Source organism: Molothrus aeneus, chromosome 28 (genome assembly GCF_037042795.1).
Source record: "Molothrus aeneus isolate 106 chromosome 28, BPBGC_Maene_1.0, whole genome shotgun sequence".
Lineage (NCBI taxonomy): Eukaryota > Metazoa > Chordata > Aves > Passeriformes > Icteridae > Molothrus > Molothrus aeneus.
In genome coordinates, this window is record NC_089673.1 from 3,996,977 (window position 1) to 4,012,901 (window position 15,925).

Here is a 15,925-nt window from a genome sequence, read left to right on the forward strand (position 1 = left end):
AAAGCCTCCATCTTGCTCTATATTTATTGCTATATTCTAAACCCTTAAACTCTAAGTTTTCCACCCTGTGATGAGTACATCTAATAAATTTCATTATTTTTATTTACCAAAAATGCATTGTGTTTGGGAGTCTATCACTCTGCCTCTCTCATTTCAGCTGGAATTTGTTTTCCCTGCAAATTATTATTAAGGATCAAAGCATTCACAGAGAAAAAGTTTTTTAGGCCTGACTGTTGGGAGCAAAATCTCCCTCTGTACCCAGAGTGTTCCCCTGTGCTGCGTGTGATTCCAAAGAAAGATGAGCAATTTACTTCCATGAACTAATTAGTATTTAGCTTTGTGACATGAAAATAAGATATTGCCCTGATAACATTTAAAGTCAGTGAAAAAGCTTCTTTTGACACCATTATCTGACTGTGGTGTTTCTGCATTTCCTTGCTCATGACACAGTCTTCCTTGTAGTACATCTAAAATCTAGTGGTAAATATTTTCTGGTGAACTCAATAATCTAATGATTTTACACTTAAAATCTAGTGCTATATGTATATATATATAGTGATGATTTTACACTTAAAATCTAGTGCTATATGTATAGATATATAGTGATGATTTTACTCTTAAAATCTAGTGCTATATGTGTTCTGGTGACTCGATAACCTAATAATATCATGATTTTACATTTAAAATCTAGTGGTAAATGTTTTCTGGTGAACTTAATAATCTAATAACATAATGATTTTACATTTAAAATCTAGTGCTAAATTTTTTCTGGTGAACTCAATCTAGATGCTAAATGTTTTCTGGTGAACCCAATAATCTAATAATATAATGACTTTACATTTAAATCTAGTGCTAAATGTTTTCTGGTGAACTCAATCTAGATGCCGATTTTTTTCTGGTGAACTCAATAATCTAATGGTTTTAAATTTAAAATCTAGTGCTGAATGTTTTCTGGTGAACTCAATAATCTAATGGTTTTACATTTAAAATCTAATGCTAATTTTTTTCTGGTGAACTCAATAATCTAATAATATAATGACTTTACATTTAAAATCTAGTGCTAAATTTTTTCTGGTGAACTCAATCTAGATGCTAAATGGTTTTTGGTGAACTCAATAATCTAATAATATAATGACTTTACATTTAAAATCTAGTGCTAAATTTTTTCTGGTGAACTCAATCTAGATGCTAAATGGTTTTTGGTGAACTCAATAATCTAATGGTTTTACATTTAAAATCTAGTGCCGAATGTTTTCTGGTGAACTCAACTTGCCCAGTCCTGGGAGCAAGGTAAGATGCAATCCTTTGAGCTGCAGGAAGGACAACACAAGTGAGTGACAGCAGCAAACCCGTGAGACTGGGGGAGAAAACTTTCATTTCTTTGTCCAGCATGCACATGGAAGGGTCCTTCCCTCCTGTTTGGGTGATGATAAATGACAAGATGTGACAGTTATTAATTAAAGTGCCTGGCATGGCAATGTACACGATGATAAGAGCTAAGAAATGTGCAGCATTCCTCCTTCCCCATCATGAGAATGAGGCCCCTCCGCTGTTCTCTGGCCCAGCAGAGGCTGGAATAAAGCAGCAATATTCCACTACAAGCTCCTAGTAACTGCCTGAACCCAGGGCCCTAAAAATTGAAATTCTCCCTCGTGTGATGTGTGGTAATTAAACTTCAGCATTCTTTCTGCAGGAAATGTTTCTCCTGTGTTGTTCCCACAGATTGTGCTACAAGAACAATTTCAGCCCCGTGAGCTATTAACCAATTATGAAGGGATTTTCTCAGTCTGCTTGAACTGAGGATCAAAGACAAACCCCATTTTTTTTTTTCTTGCCAGATATTGTAATTTAGGACACAGAACACCAAGCTTTGGTCAGTCCAACAAAATGGACTCAGTAAGTCAGATCCATTTAAACTTTTCTGATTTGCCTCACCAATATTCCAACTGCTTTTCTTCCTTAATATATTACCACAAAATTCCAATGTATTTATCCTGTTCCACTTCCATTTATTTCTTTCACATCTATATCCTGGATATATATCCTCTATATCTATATCTATCTATCTATGTCCTCTATATATCTATATATCCTCTATATCCTTTATATATGTGAGATATATAGATATATATATATATAGATATAGATATCCTTTATATATATAGATATCCTTTTTATATATATCCTTTATATGTATGTGCTTCTTGGAGCTAAGGATGTCTGCATACTGCCCAGTAACTCAGAGTGAAATTTTTGAAAATTAACTATTTTTAAACTGCCACCAGCTGCAGATGTGAAGAATCCTTCTGCTATTACTGCTAAATATGTTTATTCTGGTTGATTAGTATGTATTTTTTGGCCCTTTCATACATAAAAGATCTTTTTTAAACTGCAGAAACTCAGTCTGGGTGAATTGTCCCTTAAATACTGTTCTAAGAGCTAGATATTAAAAATCAGTACAGCTCCACAGAAACCCATATCAATTGCAGTTATCTCTTGGACATGAGTTTCTTTACTTATGGGAGGGTTTTTTGGGTTTGTTTGGGTTTTTTTGTTTGTTTTAATATTAATTTTTTTACATTTTTTGTTTGTTTGTTTTTGGTTTTTTAAAGTTTTCTGGACCAGCCTTTCACCAGACTTGTGAGGTCTCCCTGAAGAGCCAGGTCTAAATAAATTTTACCATAACTGTCATTTCCCTAAAGACCACCCATAAAAAAACCATTTGCATGAATACCCTGTGTCATTCTACCTGCACGCTACGTATCTATTAAAATTTATATTTCCACTTTTTTGCAGAGAAGCACACAAATAAATTCAAGATCTTTCTGCATGTCTATACATAACACATACTTCAAAATAATAGTGGTGTTTTTCAGTAAATACAGGCTGATGGCACCAGAATTACAGATTTGAGGGCTGTGTAGCTTAAAAGTAAATTGGATGTGGGCTGACTTTATTGCTCACATGCAAACTGCCAGCTCAGCAGTGCTCCAAACCAGTGGCACACATCCAGTCAAATTAGCAGAAGTTGGTTTTAAAAGTGAGAGTTTTCCCCTAAAACTAGGAGACTTTGGCCCCTTTGGGGTTGCAAACCCCCAAAATAATAAAGAATCCTCACAGCTTAGGCAGAACTCCAAAGAGAAGAAAGGAATCTGTCTGAGGGTGTGATGCTTGGATTCTGAAATGATGCCATTTTCCCACTCAGGATGTCCTGTTCACTTTCTCCTGTCAGTGGGCAGGAGAATATTTGAATATTTGCATTTATTAACATTTTCCATTGAATATTTGCATTTATTAACACTTTCCAACTGAATATTTGCATTTATTAACACTTTTCACACCACAAAGTGCTGTTCATCCACTGCAAGTGCAGGTTCAATCCTTAAGGCTGATTGTGAGTTCTCAATGCCATATTAGAGATGTTACTGGAAAAAAACCCAAAACACTTCTAGAGAAAAATACATTTCCCAATGGGCCCATTTTTGATTCCTGGGAGGATTCTGGACACCTCTGATTCAAAGATTAATTTATTTGGAAGCCTATACTAATTGGTGATCAGGCTTAAATACATATTTTCCCTCAAGTCTATGTCATTGTTTGTCCTCTTCCTCCCCTGAATGATTTCCTGATAGCACCACTTCTGTTTCTAGACATGCAGAAATTCAACATGAGTGAGAAGTTTCTGGTTCTGAGCGCTACCCTTAATCTGAAGAACAATTTTAGGAGAAAACTATCACTTTTAAAACTAACTTCTCCTGCTAATTTGACTAGGGGAAAAAAAAATAAGGCCCTGCAAATAGCAAAACTCTCCAAATGGGGAAGCAATTACCTTAAATTAAGCTTTATTTCTGGTTAGAAAAAAACCCCAACAAAACAACAAACCAACAACCACCCAATTCTAAAAGCATGTTGGGCAGGCTGGAAGCATTAGAGTTAAATACTGGCCAGTTTATAGTGAAAGGGAAGGAAAGAGACAGGAGGAAGGAAGGAAGAAGAGATTAGAGAAATTGAGAGATGGAAATAGCCTCAGAGGAGCCACCGTGTCCCAAAACCTCTCCTAAGGGAAGTTTTTACACCAAAGAATCTGGAGCTCTGAATGAAGAATGACATCACTTATTTATTTAGCCAGAGCTGAGCTGTTTTCTTAATTAAAATAACCTCATGCTGCAAGCATTAAATTGGTGGGGGAGTGATAATGATGTCTGTTTAATTTAGGGCCTTGATAACCATGAAATAAATACCCTGTTATGGCTTGGTTTGAGAGCATATTTAATTTGCCTGGAAAGCCATGAACTAGAAAGCCTGAGCCCTAGGGTTGGTGCTGCAAACATCCTGGGGTGGGAGTTGAATTTCATGCATGGATTTGGATTTTTAGCCCACCCAAGGATTTGGGGCTCAGGACTCAGTCAAGGACTTGGGGTTGACATGAAAATGATGATATTACCCTTTGAGATGAAAATGATGGCATCACCCTTTGAGATAAAAATGATGATATTACCTTTCTGGACACCCAGAACAGAGCAATGTGTTCTTTCTTCATCAGAAAATTCACAATTTGCATCTGAAGCTGAGTCCCCAAGTGGCATGACAGGCCCACTGGAATCAGCTGTAATCCAAGTGGTCAATGTGGGGCAAAAAAAAAATAAAATTATTCACTTTACACACTCGCCTAGGGGTGCTGAAATGGATGTTTATGGCTTCAGGAGAACTTTGAGCTCATTTTCAACACCTAAATTGGGTCTAGAGGAAACATGGACAGGCCTCTGCAGCAGGGAGCCAGGGGCAATGGTTTTAAACTGGAAAAGGGTCAGATTTTAGGAAGAAATTCTTTGCTGTGAGGGTGGTGAGGCCCAGAGGAGCTGTGGCTGCCTCGTCCCTGAAGTGTTCAATTCCTCTGTACACTGCAGTGTGGTGAGGGTGAGGTGTTTTAAAAGTTCTCTTTGTGTTTGTTTTATATTTTTACTTCATAATTAACAGGGCATGTGCTTGATGAGTTCAATTTCTCTGTACACTGCAATGTGGTGAGGGTGAGGTGTTTTAAAGGTTCTCTTTGTGTTTGTTTTATACTTTTACTTCATAATTAACAGGGCATGTGCTGATGAGCTTTACCTCTATTCAGGTTTCACTGATTCGTTTTTTTACCCTCTTTTTACAGTAAGAACTTGTTCTCATAGAAGAACAGTGAAAGCCTTTAGGATTGAAAGAAATAATCAGTTCAGCAGCATCAGAAATGCTTAAGAGAGAGAGAGAAAAATCAGCATTACTTCCTCCCTTTGGTCTCGAGACACGCTGTGTTTGCTCTACTCTACCCAGATTGAAATTCATTTTGGTGAATAATATCAAAAAATACAAACACCCAATGCAGTGGAATGGCATCATGAGCCTTGTGCATGGAACTCTGCTGCTCGAGTCTCCAAAATTCAGTGATAAAAACTGTTTCCACAGTTCTGGGAGGAGAAATGTCAATCCCTTGAACGAGCTTGAATTTCCCTTTTGGTGGCTCGAGGACTGCAGGGAGCAGCTGCAGTTTTGTGCTGCAAGTTCTGCAGTTTGTGCTGCCTTGATTTTAAATGCTGGGTTCTTTTAGAAGTTATTTTAGAGTTATTTTAGAAGGGGATTTCCATTACTGGCCCGTCCAGGGGAGTTCCAGTTTATCAAACTTCAGGTTCACAGCATGTTCAATCCAAACTCCAGCTACATCTAAATATGTTTTATGATAGCTGAAGGCTTTTGAGGCTGTTTGTTATAGAAAAGTTGTTCTGTGTGCCCATATGCTGCACTCATTTGAGTGAAACAAGCTAATTATAAGCTGATGTCATTTGGCTAAAAAAAAATACATGTTTATGCCTTGTGTATTTCACAATGCTGATTTTCTCAACCACACTTGCAGAACACACATGGGATGTGTTTTCTGGGCCTAGGACCTCACTGGGTAAAGTTATGCTCTTTATTGTTCCATTTCTAATTAAAAAGATGGACCTTGTGTAAAATCTTTGGGGCCTTGTGGATACCAGCAGGATCCTTCTTCTGCTGGTAGGTTTATTTATTTTTTTTCTTTTTTTTTTCTTTTTTTGTATTTTCATTTTTTATTTTATTAGAGCAGGATGCTGCTTTTGCCAGAAAAAGAAATGAAGTGAGCACAGTGACTGTTTTAAGCCAGTGAGTGCATTGTAGAGAATGTGCCACGGTCTACACAAATTGTTGGAAATAAAAATGGGGCGGAAAAGAGAAGCAGATTTGGAGGAATCATGGATTCTGTCTGAAAAAAAAAGGGACTTGATTCCTTTTCTGGATAAAAGCAGTGACCTGTTACTGCTGATAACTCAGCAGCACCTAAACAATGCACAATTGTGCTGCTTTATTGCAAAGATGACAATAAAGACATTCATTCTCATTTGAAGAATTTACAATTCCAAAGAAAACATTATATAATTTAATAATCTAATCCAATCTGCTTTTGTAGAAGGAGCACACAGCAGATCACTGTCCATAGACTGGAACAGCTTTCCAGGGAGCTGAACTGCTTTTCTCACTTCAGCTCTGCTTGCAGTGCTCAAACTGAGTTCTGAAATTTAAGCCTCAAATCGAAGGCAAAGGTAAGTTTAGAAAATGTTGTTGCAGTTGTGACAATGGTTTACTTTGGGTTTTTATGTGTTTTTTTATGGTTTACTTTGGGGTTTTATGCAGGGCTTTATTCTTTTTCCCCCTAGTCAAATCAGCAGGAGAAGTTTGTTTTAAAAGCGATATTTTCTCCTAAAATTGTTCTTTATGTATCAAGTCATGGTAAGGAAAAGACAGCTTGTATACTGGTTATCTTGGAAAAGCTGCTCATTTTCCATCTGCACTGCAAGGCCTGCCTGCCATGGGCAGCCCAAGCTCAATTTTCTCTGACTTTGTTGGAAAATGTTTCTTAAAGACTAAATGAAAACGAGCACAGCTCTACAATACCAGAGTGTGAAAGATTTTAACTGTTGCTTGGCAGCCCTTGCAAAGGGGATCCCACACTGGTTTTCTTTTTCTTTTTTTTTTTCCAATGGAAGAAATCCGAAGCAATCAGATTTCGACCGAGATCTCTTGACTGACAGTTCACAGATTTGTTGTTTTCTTTGGTGGCTTTATCCAGCTGTGAACACAGAATCAGGGAATGTCTGGGGGAAGCAGAAATGAGGATGTGGAAATAATTCTGAGCTCCTCGTCTGCCCAGGAAGAGCTTTTCCATGAGAAACATCCTGTACCAGAGCAAGGAGCTCCAGGATGGAATTTCTTTTGATGTGTGGGTTGGTAGAATTGAGGATCTCAATTTTAATCCCAGAAACTGGATTTGACACCCTGCCTGTCCTGTAAATCCTTGGCTTTGCAGGAAATCAGCTTGGTACTGTAGCTGGAAATCAATGAGTCGTTCTAGAATTAATCATTGTTTCTACTTTATTCAACAATGTGTTTAAAATTAAAAACAACAAACTAATATTTTTAAAAGCAGTATTACTTCTCATTCTCTACAAGTTGAAACATTGCATAAATAATTTTCTGGAAAAAAAAAATAAATACATAATTCACTCTCTGAAATGATACCTTTTCTCTCTAGGTTCTGGTCCCACATAAAATAACTGAAAAATCTATCAACATTTCAAATTTCCACAGTTTATATTATTTCAGCATAAATTCTACAGGATGTATACAGCATTTGACCTTCTAACAATATCCTTTAATGTGAAAACACAAACATTACTCTGAGTGTTGAGAAGCTAAGTAAAGGAAAGCTGCTGCCAAACTAGAGGAAAAAACCAAAGCTGCATATCCTAAAGACTTTTCTAGAGGAATTCATGACTTTTCATGCAGAACCACCACCTTGCTCCCAGAGCTTGGTTTGCACAGTTTTACTGCTACAGAGCGTGTGGCCAGATAATCCAAACTCTACAGAACAGAAAATGTAAATGGGTGTATCTAAGCTGATATTAAAGTCAAACATGTTCTAGGAAATAAGGAATAAATAAAAAAAAATCAGTGTATTCTATGCTAGACTATGGATAATGTTAGCTGCTTACAGGACAAACATCAGTGAGCTTATCTGGTTTGAGAGGAGCATTTTGTTCATAAATCTGCTCCACTTGGGAGAATTTGACTGGAACAAATCGTTGTTCCTAAGCCAATATTATTTTTTAGTTGCCAAATCTCAGTTTTGAATTTGTCGACCCCATCATCTCTTAATTGAAGGTATGAAACGGATTTGTCACACTTCTGTTTTGAGAACAGCAGTGCCACATTTTGGTTTGAGAGGCAACACCTGGTGCATGAGGACACCTGATCGTGGTTCATTTCCCAACAATTTTGACTTCATCCACCAGAACCTGAAATCCCTGCTGCCCCAAACTTTCTAGGGCTCCTTCAGAGACTCTCCTGGTGCTTCCCTGATCTCAACCTTGTCCTGCATCCTGGTCCGGGGAAGGGACCCCAAGATTCTTTTCCCATAAATGAGTGGAATAAAGCGAAGTGTGGCTGTCCCCACACCAGCTCCACTCTCCTCCGCCTCCCTGCTTATCCAGGACCCACAAACTGCCACGGACCTCCTGCCACCCTGATTTTTCTGATGAACTCAATAAAACTAACGGGTTTTACATTTAAAATCTAGCGCTAAATGTGTTTGGGTAAACTCAATAATCTAATAATCTAATGGTCTAATGCTAAATATTTTCTGGTGAACTCAAGAATTCAATTCTCCCCAGCAACACTGGTTGATTGTCCAGGATGCTTGCAGTATTTTTGTTTTACAGGACATAAATAACTGCCCAGTCCTGGGAGCAAGATAAGATGCAATTCTTTGAACTGCAGGAAGGACAACACAAGTGAGTGACAGCAGCAAACCCGTGAGACTGGGGGAGAAAACTTTCATTTCTTTGTAGAGCAGGCACACGGAAGGGTCCTTCCCTCCTGAAAAACTTATATTTAAGTTTTTCTAAGCCTTCTGCTGTTTACATTCTTGTAACGAGCTTTCTCACACACTTTATGTAAATAACCTATTGTTCTGCATTCTTTTATGGGGGAGGAGAAATTTGATGGGCTGTTGGTTTGTCCAGTGCCATTGGAGAGGTGGCACTGTCACCCTCCAATCCAGGGTCACTTTTGGAAACCCATAAATGTTGGAGCCAGAAATTAAAAATTCTCTTTTTGCCTTGAGAGAGCTGCGTGTCCGCATTGTTTTATTTCGTGTCCTGTAGTGACAGGTGCCTCCAGCTGCCTTTATCTCATTCTTTATCACACTTAAGTGCTACAATCTTACCCATTTTTTGCCTATTTGACTCAGCTTAGCAGAAGGAATTGGAACCCCCTGCAGTCAGAACACCAGGCTGTAACCTCTGAGTGCTTTTTGATGGCTCAGCAAACCTCTGGAGCTGCTCGTCCGTGTCACCCAGTGCCACTGTCACATTTTCTGAAAAATCCCTTCGCCAGGATTCCTTCTCCTGGGAAGATGAGAAGCCTCAGAGAGAAAACCCAATATTATCTCATTTGCTTCTCCCTGTTTTGCTGCTTTGGAATTGTTTACCAACAGGCGCATGTTTGATTGGTTTCATGTGAATTGTTTTTACTTAATGACCAATCACCATCAGCTGTGTCAGACTGAGGAGTCAGTCACGACTTTTTCATTCTCATTCCTGTTAAGCCTCCTGGCTGTATCCTTTCTCTTAGTTTTAGTACAGCGTTCTTTTGATATAACACAATACCATAAAATAATAAATCAGCCTTCTGAGAACATGGGAGCCAGATTCTCACCTCTCACCTCATCCTGGGCACCTCACAAACTCAACAACCCAGAGCCACCTCCTTCCTTCCTTCCTTCCTCCCTTCCTTCCTAATAGGCATTTTCCAGCTCGTGCTGGTTGGATTTGCCACTCCTGGCTCTGGCCAGATGCGGCTTCTTGTTCTTCTGGGGCCGGGGAACGTCCCTGCCGAAGTCCTTGAGCTCGGACTGGTTGTGGTAGCGGGTGTAGCGCTTGCACTTGCAGGACGTGGCCGCTCGGAATTTGTAAGTCCGCGTCTCCTGCTGGGGACAGGCCATGAGGACGCGCTGGGTGCGGCTGTGCGCGGGGATGCAGCGGAAATCCAGCGCGTTCTGCCGCCACCACTTGCCGCGGCCGATGGAGTTGGGCAGGAGGTGCGAGGGCTCGCACTGGCCCGAGCACAGCAGCTCCTTCACCGGCTTCAGGCTGCGGCACGGCCCGTCCGTCAGGAACCGCGTGGTGCGAACCTCCCGGCAGCTGAAGGCGGCATCTGCGAACAGGGAACGCGTTACTGCCTCTGCTCCCTCCCCGCAGTCCTGCTCCTGCCTTCAGCCCTGCTCCTCCACTCCTGTAATCATTCCTGCTCCTGCCTTCAGCCCTGCTCCTCCATTCCTGTAATCATTCCTGCTCCTGCCTTCAGCCCTGCTCCTCCATTCCTGTAATCATTCCTGCTCCTGCCTTCAGCCCTGCTCCTCCATTCCTGTAATCATTCCTGCTCCTGCCTTCAGCCCTGCTCCTCCACTCCTGTAATCATTCCTGCTCCTGCCTTCAGCCCTGCTCCTCCATTCCTGTAATCATTCCTGCTCCTGCCTTCAACCCTGCTCCTCCATTCCTGTAATCATTCCTGCTCCTGCCTTCAGCCCTGCTCCTCCAATCCTGCTCCTGCCTTCAGCCCTGCTCCTCCATTCCTGTAATCCTGCAGTCCTGCTCCTGCCTTCAGCCCTGCTCCTCCATTCCTGTAATCCTCCAATCCTGCTCCTCCCTTCAGTCCTGCTCCTCCACTCCTGTAATCCTGCAGTCCTGCTCCTCCACTCCTGTAATCCTTCAATCCTGCTCCTGCCTTCAACCCTGCTCCTCCATTCCTGTAATCCTTCAATCCTGTTCCTTCATTCCTGTAATCCTTCAATCCTGCTCCTGCCTCCAGTCCTGCTCCTCCATTCCTGTAATCCTTCATTCCTGCTCTTCCCTTCCTGTAATCCTTCATTTCTATTCCTCTTTTCAGTCCTGCTCTTCCCTTCCTGTAATCCTTCAGTCCTGCTCCTCCACTCCTGTAATCCTTCATTTCTGCTCCTCCCTTCAATCCTGCTCTTCCCTTCCTGCAGTCCTTCGATCCCACTCTTCCCTTTCTGTAATCCTTCAATCCTGCTCTTCCCTTCCTTCATTCCTGCTATTCCCTTCAGTCCTGCTCTTCCATTCCTGCTCTTTCCTTAAATCCTTTTCTTTCCTTTAAATCCTGTTCTTTCATTCCTGTAATCCTTCATTCCTATAATCCTTCATTTCTGCTCCTCCCTTCAGCCCTGCTCTTCCCTTCTAACCCTGCTCCTCCCTTCAGTCCTGTTCTTTCAGTCCTGCTCTTCCCTTCCTGTAATCCTTCATTCCTGCTCCTCCCTTCCTTCAATTCTGTTCTTTCATTCCTGTAATCCTTCAGTCCTGCTCCTCCCTTCAGTCCTGTTCTTTCAGTCCTGCTCTTCCCTTCCTGTAATCCTTCATTCCTGCTCCTCCCTTCCTTCAGTCCTGTTCTTTCAGTCCTGCTCTCCCCTTCAATCCCACTCTTCCCTTCCTGTAATCCTTCAGTCCTGCTCTTCCATTCCTGCTCTTCCCTAAAATCCTGCTCCTCCCTTTAGTCCTGATCTTCCCTTCCTGTAATCCTTCAATCCTGTTCTCTCCTTCATTCCTGTGCTTTCCTTAATTCCTGCTCTTTCCTTCTTTCCTGCTCTTTCCTTCATTCTGGGCTCTTTCCCTGCCAGCTTTGAGAAAGCACCCAAGCCCTAACCTAAACCCAAACCCTAACCTAAACCCAAACCCTAACCTAAACCCAAACCCTAACCTAAACCTAAACCCTAACCTAAACCCAAGCCCTAACCTAAACCCAAACCCTAACCTAAACCCAAGCCCTAACCTAAACCCAAACCCTAACCCAGACCCCTCCATGCCCTGGCTGCCTGAGCTGTCAGTGGGAAGGAGGAACAATTTTGGGGAATAAAGGTGTTTTTAAGGGTTTATTTGACTTCTCATTATCCTCCTCTGATTCTGTTAATATTAAAGTCACTCTGTACCTCTAAGCCAAGTCTGTTTTGCCCTTGGAATGTTTTTCTCCTGGTCCTTATCTCAAACCTCCAAACTTCCAGCTCAGTTTCTCTCCCTCTCTTATCAAGTGCTATAATCTGACAGATTTTTGTTGTTGTTGATTTTTCTCTCCTCTGCCCAGCTGTGGCAGGGGAGGGTGAGTGAGTGGCTTTTGTGGGTGCCTGGTGTTGGGCCAGGGTCAAACCACAACAGTATTTGTACAGACATTTTAATTTTTGGTTTTCCTGTGAAGTACAGAAACGGGAATTTCAGTGCTCAGATTTATATTTGTCAAAGTACAGCTAGCAAGATTTCATTTTTTTTTTTAATTTTGAAGGACTGCATTAATGGAATTAAGCAATCCTTGCCAGCTGTGACAAAAATACCTGCAACTGTACCCCACATGCACTTCAGTCTAACACTCCCAAGTTCCCTAAGCAGCTAAGAAAATTATGTTTGTCTGTAAATAAATAGAATGTGTGGAATAAGGTGCGTTGTACCTCCATAAAGCACAGGCAGTTCAATATCCAGGCACTTGCCTCAGCTCTGCAGGTGATATTTGTGCATTTCTGTCCTGTCCTGTCAGTGTGCAGGTGTGAAATCCCTCATGGTCTGGTGCATCTGTTCCAGGTCTGGCCACTTTGGATCATCGTTTTGATTCTCCATGTTAAAAATGCCAAAATAAATATACAAGAGACCATTGTGTGTCTTAAACACCTCCCAGTCTCCTTCAGTCTTTGATTTCTTATCTGACTGTGCTTTCCACTTGGAAAAATAAGCACAAATCAGTGGGGCAGGTTCCCAGCTGGTGGCAGAGTAGGAAGAGGCTAAAAAATGAAGGTGTTGAGATGAGACAAGAAAACCAACCTGCTCTGCCCTGGTGGGGCTGCCTGGGAGGAACTCAGTGCTCCCCCTCTTAGGAATATGGGAAACTTTTAAGGCCACACTGTCAAAAGCATTACTTTTTAATTTTTTTTTTAAATATTGTTAACCCTCTGGTTTTAAATGCCCTAAGGACAGCTGCAGCAGAAATTCACAATTGCCTTCAAGCTGCCCCCAGAAAAAGGAGGCTGGCTCAGATCTGCAATGCACAACAGCCGAAATTCTAAGTTTGATCTGTGCCTGTGCTGCGTGTCCGGAGGACCAAACTTGCTCTATTTTCCAGTGGAAAACTTTTTTAAAGCTACCTTTCTCTGTTTGGGGTGAGCTTGCCATCTCCTGTCTCTCCTCAAAAGGCTGGTGGAGTCCTGCATCACTGCTAAAGTTAGACACTTGCTCGAGTGACAATGGATCTTGGAGCATTTTGGCTGCTGGAACCTGGCTGAAGATCTGTCTGCCAGTGAGCAAAACATTTCTCCCATTTAGCTGAACACAACCTCAATGTGCCCCTTTTGGTGTGATCTTAGCCACAGCTGGCGTGGATGTTCCTAAATATTACAAATTTCTGTCATTGTCTCCACTGCCAACCCTTCCCCCATCCTAATATTAAAGAGGGAAAGAGAATTTGTGATTTTTCCTCACAAAACACAGAGAAGTGTTAAGTAATACCTACTACTACAGGTTTGATGTTTTGGAGTTGCCTGCAGAGTAGCAATGTTCAACAGAGAGCTGATATTTGCATCAGTAAACTCCAATATTTTCTCCCTAATGTTTATATTCATACTTCTTCAGCAGCAGGTGCAAATCCCTGTCACTTAAAGCAGTTGGGCCACACCAAAAGTGTTCATAAACAAACATAGATGATAACAAGTATTCTTTTACAAACTGCAAACAGAAATAATGATATTTTTCTTACCACTGAGGTCTGGAGTCTGTTGTATGTGTCTTCCTCCATGTTTTGCCTGGTTCATGGTGTTGTTGTTGCTGAAAGTCGGCTCCATTGGTGTTTCTGGATTTTCAGTGATCTCAGGAATGATTTCTGTAGCATCATTTTTAAACATCTGCCACCCTTGCACAGAGTGAAGTGGGATTTGTGTCAGGACACAGACAGCACACACAGCCCAAGGGATCTGCATGGTCACAGATCAGCTTTTCAGCACCCTGACAGCCTCAGATCCTGGGCAAAGGCACATTATTCCCCTTTTTAAAATCCCTTTTAGAACCAAGCCAGCCAATGACTATACAAAGTGGGAAGGGCCAGACAACTCATTCATCTCAGCTTTTGTCAGTGTGAAATAAAATGGGTGTGTGGGGGTGGGTTAGTGACAATATTTTACAACTGTTATGCAAAAACTTCTCTTATCTACCTCATTTTTGAGCCTGGCAACAAAAGGTGATGGACAAGACTACAATGAATTGCAACCTGACAAGCCTTTCTGCAGTTTTTCCTCTAAAAATGGTGTGATTAAAACCTGCTTCTGCCTCCATCCATATTTGAAACTTTGGCTATTTTGTCTTTTCCAAAGGTTTTTCAGAGCTTTTACATTTTGCTGTTATTCCTCTTCCCTTTGCTCACTGTATAAAATGAGTAAATCTAGAAAGTGTAGCTCAGTAATTCTGCTTTTCAGTCTCTGCAGGGAAATTATTTGGGTTTTTTTTCCTCTCCTTCCCATAACAATGAACTCTACATTTTATTTCACGTTCTTCTAAGCATCACTTTGCTTACTTACACGCAGTAAATCTATTTTTGGCTTGGAGCTGAACTGAACAAGTTGTGAAGGACTCCAAGTCCTGAAGGAGCAGGAACTGAAGAAGGATTTTGGTATTATTTTTGTCAGACAGGAATAGCGCCATGTGTGGGTACTCTCCAAGAGAGCCTTGTCCAAAGTGACAGCAGAGCTGGTGGCAGCAGGGAGTTCAGCAGAAAGGCAGAACAGAGCTGAGTGCTGGCAATCCCTGAGCCCTTGCTGCCTCTTTATTCCCTTCTTTAAACACTTCCAGAATTGGATATATCCACCAAAGTCCAGTTTCTGTTAATTTTTCATGTAATATTTCCAAAAGCTGTTGCTGTGAGGGGCAGGCCCACTAGAGAGAATCTCATTTAGAGTGATCAACTGTCACATCAAACAGAAAAATCTTCTTGATGTAGCTTCACCCAAGCACTTAATCCGTATATATTAACATATATATATATTTATATATTTATATATATATTTATATTATATATATATTATATTTTTATATATATTATATATTTTATATATATATTATATATACATATAAAAACTCATATATGAACTGTTATTAACTATTATATTTATCTGTATAACCCACACGGAGAAATAATACCAAAACAATTTCTGAATGAAAAAAACAGAAGCTATATTTAGCTTGAGGCTTAAAACTTCTTGTCCATAACAGATGCCAGGAACAACCCCAAATCTCAGACATTCAGATTCCTTGGCTACAAAAACATTTTTTCACACCCTGTAGCTGCTCGCCTGCTCACAGACCTTCCTGCAGCAAAGCAGACCATGCTCTGTGCTGCTTCCCTCCCAAAAAAAATTTGATTTTTGTAGTTTTAATGAAGCAGAGGAAAAAAACAAAAAGAGTTATCAGGTAGAGAGTGTTTATTATATTTTAATTAAGTATATTAAATTTGATTATATTAGAAATAAATAGTAATTATTTATCATAATTAGGAATAAATTGTAATTGTTTATAATAATAAATTTATTATATTATAAATAAACATAATAAATTCGATTGTATTAGAAATAAATATATATATTTATATATATAAAAATATATATATAGAGAGAGAAATAAATATATATTTAGAATATAGAAATAAATATTGAGATAATATCTTAAGCAAGATGGAGGTTTTAGGGTGGAGACTGGATGTTCTTCTGTACCTTCTTCTTCCTCCTTCTTCATGGGTTTGGGTGGTATTTTGTAACTGGACAGAAAAGTCCACATTG

The 15,925-nt window shown here is 40.4% G+C and overlaps 1 protein-coding gene across 1 annotated transcript; it reads right to left on the reverse strand.

Annotated features, from left to right (window-relative positions):
- Positions 1–9,847: 9,847 nt before the first annotated feature.
- Positions 9,848–14,077, reverse strand: SOST (sclerostin). The gene is made up of 2 exons (XM_066567071.1): positions 13,858–14,077; positions 9,848–10,266 (listed from the first exon to the last, which is right to left on the reverse strand). Exons 1-2 carry the CDS (start codon positions 14,075–14,077, stop codon positions 9,848–9,850), a joined length of 639 nt encoding a protein of 212 aa, XP_066423168.1.
- Positions 14,078–15,925: the final 1,848 nt, after the last annotated feature.